We start from the raw sequence: 20,454 nt of genomic DNA on the forward strand, positions 1-20,454 counted from the left end.
ATATATGTATTGGTATATTCACTTTGGGTGCCAACACCCATGAGCGAAGGCTGCCCTGATTGAGCCTCTCTTGCTTGGGGCCTAGTGCACTCCTGCTGGGCAGCGGGTGACAGGACGTGCTTTTCTGAGTTAATGAGAGAAAACATTGATTCTCCCGCTGCCCGAGAAGGTGGAAAGTGGAGTGGGGAGACCTGTAGGGAGTGAGCAAGGTTCCCTGTCTGGGGGTTCCAAATCTGCTATTGGTTTCTTTCACCGCTGACTAGAGATATACAGGGTGTACCCCCAAAATGAATACACACTTTGAATACCTACTAATTCCAATGGGTTTAAGCATGAAAAGAAAGAAACAACAATGGAGATGTCATCTGTTAAAAGTACAGGCACAAACCGGCAGTCGGACATTCCCCAAGGGGTCCCAGATTAGAGAGGTGCAGGCCGGACTGAGGGTCCCCCCTTCTACCCCCCGCCCCGTGCACGAATTTCATGCACTGGGCCTCTAGTAATATATAAAAAGAAAAGTACACAAATTATAATGTATACTTTAATGAATTTTTATAAAATCAATATTCCCATGAAACCACAACCCAGAACAGATTAAGAAATAGAACTTTCCCAATATACAAAGCCTCCTTCATGGCCCCCTAGACACTACTTGTACTTTCCACAAAGACAAGCACTATTATTACTTATGATATCATTAAAAGTTTTTGCTTTTTAAAATATTTATGTAAATGAATTACAAATTATGTAGTCTTTGTTTTGGGCTTCTTTTGCTCAACATTCAGTTATGACATTTTCCCATGCCATTGTCTTTAGCAGTCATTTTCTCCTCTCTCTCTCTCTCTCTCTCTCTCTCTCTCTCTCTCTCTCTCTTCCTCTCTTTCTCTCTTTCTTTCTCTCTTTTCCTCTTCTTCCCCCCTCCCTTTCTCACTCTAAAAATCAATAAAAATATATTTTTTAAAGTGAGTACACTGTAACTAATGTAAAACATCTGAGTAGTAATTTTAAACTACTATTTCATGGATCCAAAATATGTCCACTGGGAGATGAGTATAATTGTTGATATTACTGTGGACATTTGGGGAGGTTTGTTTTTAAGAAGAGATTCTTAAAGAGGTCAGATCTGAGGAATTATATCATCTATAATTGATAGGTTGAAAAGCTTAAGTTTGTCTGGTTTAAAAAATGTTTGAGAGGATGTATACTATCTTTTGTAGTGAGCAACTTGTAGGAATTGCTTTTTCACAATATAGCTTAAGAAATACCTCTGTTTGAGGTAACTAAGGGTAGTGGAGAAAAATGATGACCTGAATGTGATATAAGGGAAAAAACAATTACCTGGAGATAAATAGGTAGGAGCTAGATGATAAATAGCTAATAGGAAAGGACAGTATAGTGATTAAGAGCTTGGGTTCTGGAGTCATAACAGCTTTATTATCTCAGTCTACCACTTAGGCAAGTTACTTAATTTTCTAAGCCGTAGATTCTTCATTTATGAAATGAGGATGATCACCTTAGAACAGTGGTTCACATACTTTTTGGTGTCAGGACTTCTTTTCACTTTAAATTAATGGTGATCCCAAAGAGCTCTTGTTTTTGTGGGTTATACCTATATTTACTGTTTTAGAAATTACAACAGAAAAAAACTTTAATATTTATTAATTACTTAAAAAATATAAATAAACCCACTACATGTTAACATAAAGAACTTTAAGTAATCATAAGTAAATCATGCTGCAGTTGCATCCTTTGCTCTAGATCAATGTGAATGGCACATTAAAAAATTTTTATACATATTGCTGAAGTTACCTTCAGAAAGACTTGTCCAAATTATATTTCTAAGAACAGTAAATGGAAGTACTTGTATTCCTACATCTTAGCCAACACTAAGTATTGCTAAACTGTTTAATACTTGCCCATTTTATAGGTGAAAATTGTTTCAATATTTTTGTATACATTTCTTTAATTGCTTATAAAGTTATGTTTAATGGCCACTTGTTTGTCCTTCTTTATTGATTTTCCTGGTATATTCCTTGTCTGCTTTTCTATTGGTTCATCTTCCAGTATTTAAAGATAAGGAAACAGAGGTTTAAAGAAATGAAGTGACTTTTTCAGGGTCACCCAATAATTTAGTGACAGAATTGGTAATCATAGTGTGTTTGAACTGGAAGGGAATCTTTAGAAATCATCAAGTCCCAACCCTTTGATGTTACAGATACAGAAACAAAGGTCTAAAGATATTAGGTGACTTGCCTAAGGACAGCTACATAGCTTATTAGTGACAGAACCAGGTATCTGAGTCATGTCTCATGAAGAGGGGAAGGCAACTAACATTTTTAAATCTTCCATGTTTCCGTTTTTTAAAATTTATCTTTATTGTTGAAAGTATTACAGCCTGCTGTGTTTCTTTAAATGTGTTTTCCCATTTAATTCTCACTACTGTTCTACTATACCCATTTGAACAGATAAGGTAACTGAGGCTCACAGAGCTGCAATAATTTGCCCAGAGTCGCGTAGTTACTTGCAAAACTGGGATGAGAATCTAAGTTTTCTAATTCTTCTTCTCCTTCTTTTTCTTTTTCTTCTTCTCCTTCTTTTTCTTCTTCTTCTTCTTCTTCTTCTTCTTCTTCTTCTTCTTCTTCTTCTTCTTCTTCTTCTTCTTCTCTCCTCCTCCTCCTCCTCCTCCTCCTCCTCCTCCTCCTCCTCCTCCTCCTCCTCCTCCTCCTCCTCCTCTTCCTCCTCCTCCTCCTCCTCCTCCTCCTCCTCCTCCTCCTCCTCCTCCTCCTCCTCCTCCCCTCCCCCTCCCCCCCCCCCTCCCCCTCCCCCTCCCCCTCCTCCTCTTCCTCCTCCTTCTCCTTCTCCTTCAAGTTTTCTAATTCTTAATTCAGGGATATCATTGTTTTTAGACTAGTAAGAGTAGGTAATGTTTCTTGGCTTCACTCAAATACTTGATAAAAAATGATTTTTCTCTTGGGGACTTGTAAATAAAACTGCCTCTGTTAAACAGCTCTTGATTGATACTGGACATCAGTCTGACACTTAGGAACTTAAGGAACTTTTCATTATAAGTAAAAGCAAATCAGACACCATGTCTAATGCTTATGGGTGAATAGAATTGAGATCCCTGAGCTAGGTATGAACTACTTTTTCTATGGTAGTGATGTCTGGGTTGAAACTCTCAGTATTTCCTTAGGATTGTTTTTATTCCATTGAGAATAAAATCTTACTGTAATAAATGAAAATGACATTTGGGTTCTCTGAAGTGTAAAATGGACCTCAAATCATCAAGGGGTCAAATAGGAACAAAATCAAAACCATGTCAATTGCATCCTATATCACCTCTAAAAAAGCCTGTTCACCTTCGTTTCTTTGACAGAGCTCAGAATTTCAAAACCATATTAGAGCTAATTTGGTTGAAGTTTCATTCTATAGAGATGCAGAAAGATTAGTATTGACTTGTGTATAACTTTGTTGACACTCTTGGTTTGGCTTAGTTATATAGAAATTAGCTGGTAAAATCTGTGTTCTGCTAAATTGCTTTCCAGAGAGATCTTGTGTTTGTTAATTTCATCTAAAGAATTAGGGGAAATGGAAGAGTGCTGCATAAGATAGAATCTTCCTTTTTTTCTTTTACTGGGGACTTTATAAGCTTATAGAATAGAGTGCCCAATAATTAACTCACATTATCCTAATCTTAAGTGGTGTTGATCTGTTAAGCCTTTTTATCTTTGCTATTTTTTTTATTTGTTATGTTGGAACAAGAGTTGCATATTAATTAGCACTATTACATTCTGGTAAAGTCTGGGGTCTTTGTTTTGTTTTGCCTTTTTTTCTCCTCTTTGTTTTTCCTTCCCTTTAGTAGCCTTTGTAACTGAATGAATGTGAAAAACAAGAGTTGGGTAGTTGAGGCAGTATTGCTAAAGCCATACCACTTTTAAGTTCATGTAGAGATAGTCCCTAAAAGTATGGACTAACTCAGTCCACTATTGAAAAACAAGTATTACCAGAAGTCATTCTTATTCTAGTATCAAACATAACAGTCCTTTAAAATCTCCTTTGGAATGTTGGAAAGAGATCAAATGAAACCTTCAGAATTGTTATTTATTGGGGAAGAAGAAACCTCCAATTTCATTCATCCATTGTAGCTCCACTTTCTCATTTTAATGCTCTGTCCACAGTGGCAATGGTAAAGATGTCCTGCACCTACAGAGATGGCTGTGGGAGATGGGACATAACCTTTCCATTTATTGTTTGTTGCAATTTGGCCTGTTTTTAGACAGAATTGCTCTGTGAGTGCTTCTAGTGGAGAGCGAAGGAAATCAAAGTGGCAGCAAGAAATCAGCATTTACACGTGACCGTGAATTGGCTAATTTTAACATGCAGTTAGTTAAGAAATGATTACAGCCAGAGGAGTCATGACCTCAACTTTTCATCAGCTCCATTGGATTGTGCCTCAGTTTGGAAATGAAGGAGGTATGCGGGAAGTTTTAATTGTACCTGTGTGATTTATCCCTAGTCAGCTCTTTAATTTCTTCTGGCTGTCTGAGGTTTCCGACATGCTGTAAATTTCCCCAAGTTTTTCATTATCTGCAATTTCTTTATGACTCGTGAATCGGAGTGGAGAGAGAGTGTGGATTTACAGCGGAGATAAACATGTCCATAAAGTCTGTATCTGTGTCAGTAATTGTACTGCTGTCAGTGACTGTCCTGTTTTACAGGCCTCTCTTGGGAAAGGAACAGGCCTCACTACCTGCAGCACTGAAGTGCTTGCTTTGATTTGCACTAACTTGCTGGGAGATTAGGTAGGAATGAATGGTAGGATAGAAATTGATACTAGACTTTGGCCTCTGTTTGTTTGTTTGTTTGTTTGTTTGTTTGTTTAAGGTCAGGTGACCTTTTGTTGGATAACTGTGTGTTGAAAATAGAGCATGGATTATGTTTATTTCGTAAGTGAAAATGCATCTTATATTGATACGATAGATGTGAAAAATCCTTTCTAACTTCATTTTAAACAATACCGTCAAGATGGCTTTCCTTTCTATCACTATTGATCATTAAACTTGGGTCTTTTTTTCCCTTTTCTTAGAATTAAAACAGAATTTCTCTTTCAGAACATTCATTCCTCCTCAAGAGTGGGGCCAGCTGGAGTTTTGATGATGACTACCTCAACTATTAATGGCTCTTTCGTGACTGCTAGAAGTGGTGTGCTCTCAACACACTTTTTTTCACTCATTTTCTTCTTTCTAATCATGCGAAGCAGTGGTCTTCATGGAGTAAGCTTGTGAAGTTACACTGTAATTAATTCTAGTTTGGGGTGGAGGGGGGAACTTCTAGTGTATGGCTTACTAGGTCCAATTTAACAAACATACAAAATAACATAAAAAAATCAACCAAATAAAATCTCAAGACATCCTTTTAACTTGATGCAGTAAACTCCCTATTTTGTTAATGAACTTAAAAAATTATTTTCTTTAATGAATGCCTTATTGGAAGTGCTTGACATTATTTATTTATTTATTTTTGTCTTTTATTCACTTGATACAATCTGATTGTAAGCACAGTAAGCTTGGACTAAGTTAAGTTTTATCTCTATGCCTATTCAGTTTGTCAAAAGTAGAGTGAGATTTCTAGCTCGGTCTGACTATAGAAATAAGCTTTCTGATCGCTCAGGTTGAAAGGCTTGGTATTACTAAGACCAGGGGTCCTCAAACCACAGCCCGCGGGCCACATGCAAATACAAATATTGTATTTGTTCCCGTTTTGTTTTTTTACTTCAAAATAAGATATGTGCAGTGTGCATAGGAATTTGTTCATAGTTGTTTTTTTTAACTATAGTCCAGCCCTCCAACGGTCTGAGGGACAGTGAACTGGCCCCCTGTTTAAAAAGTTTGAGGACCCCTGACTAAGACTGTCTCCTCCCAGGAAATAGTATTCTAGCTTTGCAGGGCAGGCATTTTTTTCTCCTGGTTTGAGGGAAACTAGTTTATGGTTGTCTGCTTCTGTTTCTGCTGCTGTCAGCTGTCAAATTCAGTAAAAACGAGTTGAATTAGCCAACAGTCTGGCAGTGTTGGAGGATAAAGACATTAACAAAGAAAAGAGCAACACAATAAGCAATTATTTGAATACAGATTTGTGTACCTGCTATTCTCTGAAATGGCTCCACAGCAGGAACTGATAACTTTGTATTAAAGGATTAACATAGGCACAGGAGAATGATTCGGTAACATGTTTTCAGATTGAAAAAGGACAGGCAGTTCCTTTTTCACTGTCCTTAATCAAGCTGAGAATGAAATCCAAGAGTAGCCAGGCTCAAAACTAAAGGGAAGGCAGGGGTATCTATCTGTTAACTGCTTGTAGAAGGGATCATCTTGGTGAAAATCCTCATGTGGTGTTTTACTTTTTAAGATCCCTTCTTTGGAGCTATGGGTTAAAAAACAATATTTCAGATTATTCGGTAAATGGGTATTAATGCCAGAAATAAGCCAGGAAAGCCCCTCTTCACTAATTTAACAAGAATACCATTAAATCTCCTTTACCTTTGATAGTTCATTATGAAAAAATTTTAAATACCCAGTGAGCCTCCATATATACTTCCTTTTTCTCCTTGAACTATTTTTAAGTAAAATTTAGACATTGGGCACTTTACCCCTAAATACTTCAGAACACATCTCTTAAGAAGAGAACAGTTTCCTACATAACAAAAATTGCAAAATATCTAATTACACATTCAGAATTCCTCAATTGTTTCTAAAAATCTTGTGTAGCTTTTTTAAAACCAAGACCCAATTAAGGTTCAGGCATTGTAACTGTCAATACATTCTTGATAGGAGAACATTTAAAGCTAAATTCTGCACACCAGCTCTTTTTTCTTACGCTGAACATATATTTACTCAAATGACTCTCATGTTCCTTTAGAATATTGAGTTTCAAATTCTTCCTCTACAACAAACCTGCTTTATCAAGCTTCTTTAATCTATTTCTGGTATTCTCCCCTTCTCCTAACCAAATTAGCTGTGGAATTGATCTTTTCTCCAATAACTACTCCACTGTGCAGCCAGAGTAATATTTTTGAAAGTTCGCAAATTGAGATGTAATCTCATTCCCTACTTAAAATCCATCAATGCTCTTCCATTGCTCTTAGGATAAAATAAAAATAAAAACCTTTAATTTGGCCTTACAGCTGTTCATGATCTGGCCTTTCACTCACCATGCTTTCCTCTCTGAGTGTGGGTTCTACAAATTCCAAACCAGGAAAAAATGAAGTAAAGAATTGGGGGAACACCTCTTAGAAGAGATGAAATTTGAAGTAGGACTTGACAGCTAATATTTGCACATGGGAGGAAGGAAGACACTTCAGACTGGGAAAAAATTTTTGAGTATGGATTAGTTAGAGTATTAAAAGTTGGAAAAGGCCAAAACCGGTTTGGCTCAGTGGATAGAGCGTCGGCCTGCGGACTGAAAGGTCCCAGGTTCGATTCCGGTCAAGGGCATGTACCTGGGTTGCGGGCACATCCCCAGTAGGAGATGTGCAGGAGGCAGCTGATCGATGTTTCTCTCTCATCGATGTTTCTAACTCTCTATCTCTCTCCTTTCCTCTCTGTAAAAAATCAATAAAATATATTAAAAAATAAAATAAAATAAAATAAAAGTTGGAAAAGGAGGAGCTAGATTATGGAAAGCCTGAAGAACGAGAGGAATTATTTTCATACGCCTTGATAGCAGTCCCCAGAGAGAATTGAAGGGTACGGTGATAGGTCCTAGAGACTACCTAGGAAGCTGGTGCTGGCCAAGAATGCAATGACTGCTTGTTCTAGATAGGACAGTGTGAATGCAAGGAGGGGATGTTTAGAGGGGGAAATAAATATGAAATTATAACAGACTAGAGAGGCACAAGATTCAAAATTATTTCAAGATTTTAAGCCCCTGTAACTCAGAATACATTTAGGGTAGAAGTGGAGTATGCATTATAAAACTTCAGTTTTGTTTGCGAAAGTATTGTTAAGGCATCTCTGAAATGAACATTTTAAACTATCAGGGTTATATACTAAAAGCTTGTGAATATTAGGTATATTAGGTAGAATGAGTTCAACTACATATAAAAAGACATTCAAAATAATTGTGACTTACACAAGGTAAAATTTCCTTTTTCCCCACAAAAATGAAAGCTGGGGTTAGACAGGCTCAGCCTGGTAAGGCAGCTCCACAGTGTTATCAAGGACTAAGGCCTCTTTCTTTGCATTCTACTTTTCTTAGAGCATGGCTTCCATCCTAAAGGATACCTCATTGTCCAAGAAGACTGCTAGAGCTCTAGCCATCAAGCCTGGGTTGTTGACCAGAAGAAGGTTGGAAGGGAAAAGAGCAAAAATGGTGTGCCCACAGAGCTGACTCCTTTCCTTTTAAGCAGTCTACTGGAAGTCGCAGAGAATGTGGTTATCTGGACCAACCTAGCTGCAAAAGACTAATCTTTTATTCTGGGCTGTAATTTTGCTTGATAAAAATTGTGTTGGTCCTGGTCGGTGCAGTTCGGTTGGGCATCATCCTGTGCACCGAGTGAAGGATTGCTGGTTCAATTCCTGGTTAAGGCACATGCGGGGAGTTGTGGACTCAGTCTCCAATAGGGAACATGCAGGAGGCAAATGATCAATGTTTCTCCCTTCCCCTCTGTAAATGAATAAACATATTCTCAGGTGAGGATTAAAACTTTTTTTAAATTGTTGTTTTGTTAATAAGGAAGAAGGAGAGAGTATTGAGATAGCAAACACCATCCTCTGCCACAGGGAACAAGAATATGTGCATGAGCAGTGATGGATTAGTAGAAGCAGAAGAATGTGAGGTGATGGTTATGTTGAGAAGGCTCAGATCAGTGATTTTAGAGATGTGTGTATGGATATTAATCTTTGAATTGGACTTCTTATAATTTGTTGATTATCTTGAGTGAACTATAAAAAAATGGTTACAGATTGATTCTTATGTCTGGTACTTCATAAATAAGTGAATGCCCAACAAGTCCTTTTAGAGATCTTGCAGAATATTTATTTATTTGTTTGTTTGTTTGTCTATTTACTTATTTATTTTGCTGTTTTTCAAAAGAAGTAAACATTAGAACATATTAGCTCTTTTTATTTTATTTTATTTTAATATTTTTATTGATTTCAGAGAGGAAGAGAGAGGGAGAGGGAGATAGAAACATCAATGATGAAAGCGAATCATTGATCGGCTGCCTCCTGCAAGCCCCACACTGGAGATCAAGCCTGCAACCCTGGCATGTGCCCTTGACCAGAATCGAACCTGGGACCTTTCAGTCCTCAGGCCAATGCTCTATCCACTGAGCCAAATGGGCTAGGGCCATATTAGCTCTTTTTAATCTTTAGGGAGGCAAATCACCCAAGAAATGGTCAGCTTTTAATATTGACCACTTTTAATGGTCAGCTTATTAATATTTGTATTTACTTCTGAGAAGAACCTGCTATAGATATTTCTAGTTATAGAGAAGAGAAACAGTTGGTTCTCTGATTTCCATATATTTACCAAAACAGATTAGAAAAAAAAAAGATTATTTAAGTAAAATTATCTGTTATGTGGTTAGCCTGACAAGTGATCCAAGGGCTGATTTTTATTTTCACTGTGTCTCACAAAGCCTTGATTATAATAGACTGTTGGCATTAATGAATGAATAATTGGATTATTGGATTAATTCTGAGGTCCTATATCAGTGATGGCGAACCTTTTGAGCTCGGCGTGTCAGCATTTTGAAAAACCCTAACTTAACTCTGGTGCCATGTCACATATAGAAATTTTTTGATATTTGCAACCATAGTAAAACAAAGATTTATATTTTGATATTTATTTTATATGTTTAAATGCCATTTAACAAAGAAAGATCAACCAAAAAAATGAGTTCGTGTGTCACCTCTGACACGCATGTCATAGGTTCACCATCACTGTCCTATATTGTGTGATATGGGCGCTGGTAATATTTAGAAGTTAAAGACAAAAAAAAGAGTTAAAGGCAAAAGTCAAAAACAAAGCACACATACAAAAGAAGTTACAGGCAAACTGTACTGTTTAGCATAGCAAAAGTTGCTAGTTAAAAATGGCTAATTGCCGAAACCGGTTTGGCTCAGTGGATAGAGCGTCGGCCTGCGGACTGAAAGGTCCCGGGTTCGATTCCGGTCAAGGGCATGTACCTGGGTTGCGGGCACATCCCCAGTAGGAGATGTTCAGGAGGCGGCTGATCGATGTTTCTAACTCTCTATCTCTCTCCCTTCCTCTCTGTATAAAATCAATAAAATATATTTTAAAAAAAAAAAGGCTAATTAACTCCCGGCCAATGTGGCTCAGTGGTTGAGTGTTGACCTATGAACCAGGAGGTCATGGTTGGATTCCCGATCAGGGCACATGCCCAGGTTTCAAGCTCCATCCCTAGTGAGGGACCATGCAGGAGGCAGCCAATCACTGATTCTCTCTCATCATTGATGTTTCTATCTCTCCTTCTCTCTTCCTCTCTGAAATCAATACAAATATATTTTTACAAATATATTTGGCTAGTTAAAAAACTATTATATTTATTATAATTATTAATATAATTAATATATAGTGTATAATTAATAAGCTGTTTTTATAATGGCTTTATTGCTACTTTAAAAAATCTAACTCCTAAAAATACTTTTCAACAAAATACATGGAAATAAGTAGATTCATTTAGAAGCATTTTTTGAAAACTTAGCTTACATAAATCTACTAGGTTTATGCTGCTAAAAATCAGCATTTTACTCTTAGGATTTAAAGACAACCCCTTACAAAGTAGCACTTTGCAGCAGAATATGCACGATTTTACCCTACTTATGGTGACTGGATTCTCATCCTCTCAATAGGATCATTATTAAGCTAGCCTTCTCTACCTCTTCGATCCATTTAAACCTGTCTTGGAAAGAGTCTGTTTATTGGATAATATAGCTATACTGGGGCTCTATGACAGTATCGTTTGCTGCCTCATTAGCTCTGGAGCATTTGAACAAGATAAAAATGCCCTAAAGCCTCTTATCTGATGTCTAGTGTAACCTACTGAAAGCAGAAGTGCCATTAGTTTATGTTAGAAATCAAATGGCCCTCTCCAGCTCAGGAAGTACTGATTAAACCTGAAGTGTCCCTGGAGGACTCTACAGCTGTCAGAGGGGTGGTGGCTGTCCCTCACCAAGAGGGAAATCTGGGCCAGAGGTCTCAGTGGGGCGGTGCTTTAAGAACTCGCACGTGGCTGCCCCAGCTGTTCTGCTTTGCCTAATGAATTGTTTTTACAAGAAGAGGCTGGGTATTGTCATCACTAGCTGCCTGCCTTAGGGACTGGAGCAGGCCAAATAATAAGTAATGTTAGTGATGGTAATTGAAATGTGATGGCTCTCTTGGGAGATTTATAGCTCTGGAGCTGGTTGGCACTTGTGGATTGTCTTGTCCTCCCAAAGCCCTATTTGAAGTGTGCCTTATTATTTTTTTGTTTTGTAATACTATTGTGTGGCTCTTTTCTCTCCTCTGTGCTATAGAATTTCATTGAGAGAAACCGTTTTAGAGCCATTATAGTGGCTTTAAGTAGAAAGGGAACAGCTCTGACTTTTTCTTTTATTTATTGATTGATTGATTTTTATTTTATTGATTTGAAAGGGAGAGAGGGAAAGGGAGATGCAACAATAAAGAAGGGCCATCACATTTTAGTCTCTTGGGGTACCACTACAGAGATCTCTCTAGGCTTTTGAAGGAACATTTTAAATTTATATAAGTAATACAACCTCTTGATTTAAAAAAAAATTTTTCAATAGTGTAGAAGGCTATAAAGTGAAAAGTAAAAACCTTACCTGCTGAATGTATCAGAGGTAATCATCACCAACACTTTATCCACAAAACACTTCCAAACATTTTCTGTGCATAATCAAGTTTATGTATGTTACCACATACAGATGAGATTATAATATATGTACTGTTTTGTAACTTTTGTTTTTTCAGCCAACAATATATCTTTCCACAGCAGTGCATATAGATCTACCTCATTTCCCAGTTGCTGCATAGACTTTCACTGGATGTATTAATTATAGATTCTTAGTAGGTAGTTTGACTTAAACCTTATGAGTGAATACTTATGATACTAACTGGTTACAATTCATTGATTTGTGTTCTGTGGTTCACCTATGATTTTACATGAAGTAATTTTCCTTTTCTTCCAGGACTGCTTTAAAATAGGAAATAATGAAGGTGAAACTTTGGGTTTGGGGATGGTGTGAGTTTTGTCATAAACTATCAATATACATATGTGTAGTCTTATGCATCCTGCTGTGTATTTAAATTTTTTGCTTATTTAAATGAAAAGTATTCTGTCCCAGATAATTAAGGGGAAAACAAATAGCCTTTAATGAATGTTAAAGGCATCGACTGCATGCTTCCTTCAATGTTGAGTGAGTGTTTTCCCCCTAATTTTCTACTTCAGAAGCTCCAAGAATTAAGTGAATGCGTTAATGGACGTGGGAAATGATTTGTCAGCAGGTGGAAATGAGGACTTAGGTTTCCTGTGTAACAGCTTGGCTAACAAAGCAAGTTTGTGTCTCATGAACTTGAGGGGCCTTGCTGGGAGTGGCAGTGTGATGAATGAAGCAAAGCAATTTTCTAGGAGCAGTTCAGGTCAGTGATGGAAGAAATCAATTGTCTTCGCAGGCAAACAGAAACCTAATTTTAGTTGCATTGTCTTCAATAGAATCCATGCAAACTGAGTGATAGAAATTTTCACTTCTATTAAAAATAGAAACATTGTGCCCTACCCTGTTTGTTTGCTCAGTGGTTAGAGAGTCAGCCTGTGGACTGAAGGGTTCTGGATTAGATTCCGGTCAAGGGCACATACATAGCTTGCAGCCTTGATCCTGGCACCTGGTCAGGGTGCATGTGGGAGGCAACCAATTGATGTGTCTCTCTCACATTGATGTTCCTCTCCGTCTCTCCCCCTCCCTTCCACTCTTTCTAAAAAGCAATGAAAAATGTCTTCAGTTGAGGATTAACAAAAAAATGGAACATTGTATATCTTTTTAAATTCAAAGCCCTTTAGACTCATTTTCTCCGCACTTCAGGGTTCCGATTTGCCTAAATATTATTAAAAGATGTCATACTAATAAATTATAAAATTCCAACTAGTTTGTTTTAGATTTCTTATATGATATTTTTCCTCTCCTTGATGTTACTCATTTGAATTGATGCACAATGCTTAACTTAATAATTGGACGTTATTATTAATAACAATTACTCTTTAAACGGGATTTACGGTGTACAGAGATTTCAGGGAGTCTTGTGGGCTATCCTCCAGATCTGTGCTGTTCAAAACCATAGTCACTAGCCGCATGTGGCTGTTTAAAGTTAATTAAAATTAAATAAAATAAAAAGTTTAATTCCTTAGTTGCACTAGCAAATGCTCAATAGCCATATGTGGCTAGTGGCTACCATATTGGGTAGCACAAAGAGAACATTTCCACTGTGCAGCACTTCTCTAAACTAAGGTTGGCAAACTATGGCCCACAGCCTGTTTCTGTGTTCCCAGGAGTTAAGAATGGTTTTTACATTTTTAAAGGGTTGTAAAATAAAACAAAAAAAACAGAAGTGTATGAGACAAGAGACTAAGTATGGCCTGCAAAGCTCAACATATTTACTATCTGGCACTTAACAGGAAAAACTTGCCAACCTTTGGACCTATGCCTGTTTTTCTTGATGACATTTTGACTTTCTGATCAAGTTAGGTTAGGGGTTTTTTCTTAAGCCATCAGAAGATTATGAATCTATTAAGCAAATTAGGTAAATTTAGGATCAAATTTTCTTTTTAAAAAATATTTTTATTGATTTTATAGAGAGGAAAGGAGAGGGATAGAGAGATAGAAACACTGATGAGAAAGAAACATGGATCAGCTGCCTCCTACATGCCCCCTACCGGGAATTGAGCCCATAACCCGGGCATGTGCTCTGACCAGGAATAGAGCCATAACCTCCTGGTTCATGGACCAACGTTCAAACACTGAGCTATGCTGGCCGGAGCAAAGTTTCTTACTATAGGTAGAATCTGGAATGAGTCCAGAGCTTACACAGATCAGTTCCCTGGAGCTAGCACAAGTGGGATGAGCTTTGAAATAGGTAAAATTCTTTGTAGTATAAATGATTAACTTGCAGCAGCTTTGTAAGTAATGCCTGCAGTCTAACAGAACATCATTCTGATTTTGTACACTATTTTCTGTCTTTTAAGTACTATTTTCTCCCATCTTACACTGAAATGAAATAAATACATTTCAGCAGATGCACTTGATCTTTCAACAAAGAATTTACCATGAAAGTTTTTAACTTCAAATTATTTTTAACTGCCAAATGATTTTAGTCAATCTCTCCAGAAAGAATGCAGCAAAAAGATTCTTCTGCGGGTATTCTCAACATCTGAGAGATATTCTTCTCTTGCCAAATGTAGCTCTAACAATTTCTCATTAAATGTTAGGCTTATGAAATCTGCCTATAAAATGAGCATCTGGCATTTCTGTGGTAAATTAGAGACTCAACTTCTTGCTTTCAAGCTTAGACCTTGACATTCGTGAGGGAATGTTGTGAATTCCCACGTTTGTGATAACCCATAGCATATAATTTTTGTTATAAAATGCAGTAAGGTATGGTTGAAAAGAATTAAGTTACCCCTTTGGGTTTTTATGTAAATTATTCCCTAAGTAGAAGTAATTAAAGTGATTCTCCCACTAAAATAAATGTTATACTCCAATATATTAAGTTAGTAGAAGCATTAGCTTGATTTGTCTGAAACTTCAGTTCAAGATAGCGATGCCAGATTATTATGGACTGTGTGGTAAGATCATGAAATGTACTGAACCACAAAAAAAGTCACATTTTAACATTATCCTTAGAGAAAAAAAGGCAAATGGTAGAAGAGGTAAGGGAAATAATTGTAAAATAGTATTCTGAGAAGGAACCTTCATGAAGTGATACCTTCTTTCTAAAGAACACGATGAATGGTAGCTGTTTTTCTTTTATTCCCTGGTACAAATTTTATTACTTAAAGCTCTATTCATTGATCATAACTGGTTGTAGTGTCAATTAGCAGTTTCCCATGTTAGAACTTTGAAAAAATTTATGAACCACCCCACCCCCCCAAATTCCTTATGGTTCTTTACTGTCATCCTCTTTGCCATTCTTTGCCAAACCATCCCTAAGTCTTCTTGCTCTTTCAGTTCTTCCATGTCACTTTTTTTTAATTTTTTTTTATTGATTTTTTACAGAGAGGAAGGGAGAGAGATAGAGAGTTAGAAACATCGATGAGAGAGAAACATCGATCAGCTGCCTCCTGCACATCTCCTACTGGGGATATGCCAGCAACCCAGGTACATGCCCTTGACCGGAATCGAACCTGGGACCTTTCAGTCCGCAGGCCGACGCTCTATCCACTGAGCCAAACCAGTTTCGGCTCTTCCATGTCACTTTTATATATATCCTCCAAACCTTTGCCACCCACTTGCCTCACCAGTATTAATTGTTCACTCCTCTTCATTGTCTGTGAAAATTCTCTCCTTGAAGTGATACACTGCCTCTTCTTTAAGGCATGCCAGCAAGCATCTACCCTTTTAGATCACTTGATATCCAGTAAGAGATTCCATAGTATTTCCTATATAACCAAGGATATGCCTCTCTAAGCAGGCTCTTACCAAGTTTGAAATCTTTGTCCATGTCATTGTATGATGCCAGTTAAAGTATAATAAAGACATATGCCTTGAGCTTGTGTTTTACACCTCAATTGAAAAATCAAAAGCATTAAGGGAAAGAACATCACCTCGAGACTTAGAGTTGGAAATTATAGTCATTAAGGAAGGCCTTACACATTGTCCATAATGGGAAGAACCTGAAATTTAAGCTTTTGAGAAATTAGATATTTGTCCACTCTGGCATAAAGTATTTATGAAATCAGCCCAGAAAACATTGCCCGATATTCAAGATTTTTTTTTTATTGGTCTATCAGTGTTTGTCCTGTGGTTCTCAGATTAGTAGAGCATACTTAATTTTTTTATGTAAAGTCTGCATTATTTACAAAGTAAATTAAGTCAGTTTGACCTTAAACTCCATAAGCTCTATAAGTAAATTATACGAGAAAAAGAAGAAAACAAAGAAATGAAACCAGGAAGCCCCCAAAATCTGAAGCAGTACGTTGTAGGCCTGTTCCTAACTGAAGGCCTGATTTTGTATTCCACTTCCTTCAATTCATGAATGAATACTTTCTACCTCTCCTTATTCTTTTATTCTCTCCCAAAGTAGAAACTATCTGATCATCCTTGGTACTTATTTTAACATCTGACCCTACCAAGGGTGCAACTCTCTTTCTTAGGATTTAAATATTATCATAATAAATAAACATTTCTTTATTGCCTACTATGAAGAACAATTGCCTACTATGAAGAACTAAACCCTTACTGTCAAAAATACATCAACTCCTCACAAGGCACTTATAATCTGATTTGGGTGACAAAGCAAATGTGTAAAAAGATCACAGAACAAGGGAGCATGTCCTAAGTGCCACTTGAGTATCATAGGAGTTCAGAAATGAGATATTACAGTGGGCTGAATGTGGATGGGTAGAGTCTAAAAATGTGATATTTAAACTGGAATGAAAGAAATAAATCCGATATATGATCGTTGGCAAATTAATTTCCTCCTCAGTGTGATTCCATGTAAAATGTAACACTCCATGTGGTAGTTTCTTTTTTATTAACCTGTAAAAATCCTTTTTTTCCTCATCCATTTCCCTTGTTGGCTGCTGAGTTTGCTAGTTCAGTAAAAGGCATCATTTGTTTGTCTTTGTCCACATATGGACCAGTAATTAAGTAGTTAGAAAGGCAAACTAACCTTACATCATAATCTGGCCTCCTTAGCCACCCTGCTAAGCCTGTAAGTGGAAACAAAAAGATGAGAAAGTAACCACAATCAAACACGTCTAGCTTGGGCTGAGTTTGACCTGCACCTTGACAATGAATGAAGTTGGTTCTTTCTGTTTTCTATTCTGAATAGATTTATTCCCATCAAAGTCTCAAGACCCTTAATTTAAATATATATATTGATTTATTTCCAGTCTTCTACATGCTAAATGTTAACCTCCTTATGACATGCAGTGATGATTTCTGAATTTTCATTAGGCACAACTCATGCTGAAGCACTGAAGCAGTTGGTTACTATTGCAGCTAATTCTTATTTAAATAAACAAGAATTCTTTTAAAAAATAAAAAGGATTAGCCAGAACAGTTTTTTAAATTCACAGCAGCACCGATGTATATCAGTTCTGGCTTAGCAGACTTTGACCCAGGGCTGTGCAGTGTTTTATTACCCTCAGGCACATAAGGACACATACTTACAGCACCACTTTGGTAGCAGATATTTTTATAACTCTACAATATGATTAGACTGACGTAGAGCAATTCTCTAAATTCATAGGTATTAAAATATTCTGGCAGCTGTCTCCTTTTTGCCTTTAAGTTGAGCCATCATGATGAGATAAGACTGCACCAAGCCTGATCAGTACATGAATGAAGTTAGGAATGGTATTCGCATCTTATTGACGAGTCCTTGTCATTATGAATAGTAGAAATCTTGGAGGAGGGGTTCCCATTTAATTCCAATTTAATTTTAGTAATATTCTTGTTTTTCAGAAACCTTTTTACTTCAAAGTACATTCCATATAATCAGATAGGAAGGGAGTTATGGTATAAAAATGCCTTTGAGCCATAGCCAGTTGCTCAGGGGTTAGAGCATCACCCACGGACTGAAGGGTGCAACTCTCTTTCTTAGGATTTAAGAAAAATCCCGGGTTTGATTCCAGTTGAGAGTACATACACCTCAACTGTAGGCTTGATCTCCGGCCCCAATCAGGGCACGTGTGGGAGGCAACCAATCAATGGGTCTCTCTCACATTGATCTTTCTCTGTGTCTCTACTGTGTCTAAAAATCAATAGAAAAAATATCCTCAGGAGAGGATTAACAATAAATAAATATGCTTCTGAGTTCTAAAAGAAACAACCTAGATTGTGCCAAAAAAAAAAACAACCACCACAAAACAAACCAAAAAAATACAATATCACTCTGGCCAGCGTCTTCTTATACACCAGAAAGGTTGCTGGTTGGATTGGATTCCTGGTCAGGGCACATGCGGGGGTTGCGGGCTCAATCCCCAATGGGGGGCATGTAGGAGGCAGCCAATCGATGTTCTATTCTCACATCCATGTTTCTCTTTCTCCCCCCCCCCCGCCCCCTTTCTCTCTCAAATCAATAAAAATATTAAAAAAAAAAAAAAAGCTAAAAACCTACAGTATCTTTACTGGGAGTTAGAGGTATTGATTAGGGTTTAGAGAGTGTTTGGGAGAACCTGGATAGAAGAAACATACTGGTAAGTTATTATTAGGGTGCAGTGACATGGGGTACAGATTCTTTTGTTCTCAACATAGGCTTCTAGCAACCCCTGGACTCTAGGTCATAGTCCTCAAAGGGGTGCTGAGAGTCTGGGAAGGTCTTTTTTTTTTTTAAAGTCTCATGTTATGATCTCAACAACTGTGACCTCTCTTCCCCTAAGTACTTATTACCTGCTTCCAAGTGTCTCAAATTCTTCTAAATAGGAACAGTTTACAATGGAAAGATTTGCCCTTTGCTGAGAAATATGAGACTTCAAATGGCAAATGATTATTGGTACAACTATTTTGGAAAACTGTTAGGCAATATCTACTAAGGCAATATTGGGTCATATACCCTATGATCCAATAATTTAATTCCAGTGCTATATAGATATAGAAATGCAAACATTTGTATGTCAAAACTGCAAAAGTTCTTCTGCTGAATAAATAAATTATGATAAATTCATAAGTAGAATATTATATAGCCATGAAAATCAGCAAACTATTGCTACATGCAACAATAATAATGGGTGTCAGGGGCATAACATTGAGTAAATGAAGCTAGACACAAAGGAGCACATATTATACAGTATCATTTATATAAAGCTCAAAACAAGCAAAGCTAATCTATGGTGATATAAATAAAAACAGCTGCATTGGGGGGTATGATGGTGGCTGGGAGAGGGTATGAGGAGGGAGGCTTCTGGGGTGCTGGTAATGGTTCTCTGTATAGATGTATGTGGTTGTTACACAGATGTGTTAGCTTTGTGAAATTCCTCACGTATATTTATGATGTGTGCATTTTTCTGTGTGTATATTATGCTTTAAAAAGTTAACTGGAAAAAATATTTTTAAAGGCAAATAGTGGCTGAGATAAGAAATGAAACAAATTCACCTTGAAGTCTAATAGCTAGTCTGTCCTTAAGTGGAAATGAGAGCTCTCTAGCCTTTCTGCTTTGACTTGGGAAGCTCGTGAAAGAAGGTTATCAAGCATTAGTTTTCCAGCCAGTTAGGAAAGAGGATGTTGAAGAGGAAGGGAACCAACTCCCCAGATTTCAAAATATTACTTAGAGCAGACCTTATAGAATTGGATAAGAACAATAGGAATTGTTTTCTGGGGTATTTTTATCATGGGTGGCTGAGAATATATACAACTTTTTGGGCCTTAAAAGTTTGCTTTTAACATAAACATCCTTAGCATTAAAATTTTTGTTCCCGGAGAGTCATTAAATGAGGTAGCACTGTAATAGAGAAAGACTGGTGATGACTGTTATTCAGTAGATGGCAGTATTCCCTTTAAAGTTTTTAGTTAAAATGTAGGTGCATGGGGGTAACTCTTAGCAACTTTTTTTTGGTAGGAGTGATAAAGGGTCACATGCTGGGACAAGTAGACCAGAAAGAACATTTTAATCTTTTTTGTCCATTTGTTGTTTCATGTACTGCTATTTTGGATGAACCAACAAGAATCAGAGTCCACAAAGCTAGGACATAGTTTTCCACATAAAACCCTGGCCTGCAAGAGTGATTGCCTGCAAGAGGAAGTTTTTTAAATGGAGTATTGCTTTAAGTGGGTATTAATGGATAGAAGATTCAGAGAGGATTTGGGAAGTCTTTTTTCTTTTCTGTCTTGTATTTAGGAATACATATATGTCAAGATTGAGATCATGACTAACTGCTTTGAACAAAGATGTCAGTGAAATTTATTGATACAGAGGTTAGGATGTGATTGAATATAAATTAAAAGAAAAATTAAAGTGATTGACCAGTATATTTTTGTTGGTTATTTTAATACAAAGTAAGTGCTATTTGAATAGTCTCTCTCTCTCTCTCTCTCTCTCTCTCTCTCTCTTTTTTTAAAAATGAAATTTTCTTAAAATGGCAATGCTTGATGGAAGCACTGGGGTTTAAGAAATCTTGTGGCATATAGGGCTTTTAGTTAGAGGATATTGATGTGAATTAGAGTGATATGCCAGAGAAGTTAAGAATTATCAACCAGCCTAATTGGCATGGCTCAGGT

At 37.0% G+C, this 20,454-nt stretch overlaps 1 protein-coding gene across 5 annotated transcripts in view; it reads left to right on the top strand.

Annotated features, from left to right (window-relative positions):
* LIN52 (lin-52 DREAM MuvB core complex component) overlaps nt 1-20,454 on the top strand; it is a 97,686-nt gene that overhangs the window by 29,917 nt on the left and 47,315 nt on the right. The window contains exons 6-7 of one of the 5 annotated variants that reach the window (XR_004968174.1): nt 5,112-5,273; nt 8,254-8,982. The exons of 2 other annotated variants lie outside the window; for them this stretch is intronic. Coding sequence is in view for 2 of the 3 variants with exons in the window: in XM_036312841.1 (XP_036168734.1) it covers nt 4,277-4,293 (17 nt within the window). In the remaining variant the exon portion in view is untranslated. 2 more of the 5 variants (XM_036312841.1, XM_036312853.1) reach the window with 2 other exon arrangements.

Source organism: Myotis myotis, unplaced genomic scaffold (genome assembly GCF_014108235.1).
Source record: "Myotis myotis isolate mMyoMyo1 unplaced genomic scaffold, mMyoMyo1.p scaffold_m19_p_1, whole genome shotgun sequence".
Taxonomy (NCBI): Eukaryota; Metazoa; Chordata; class Mammalia; order Chiroptera; family Vespertilionidae; genus Myotis; species Myotis myotis.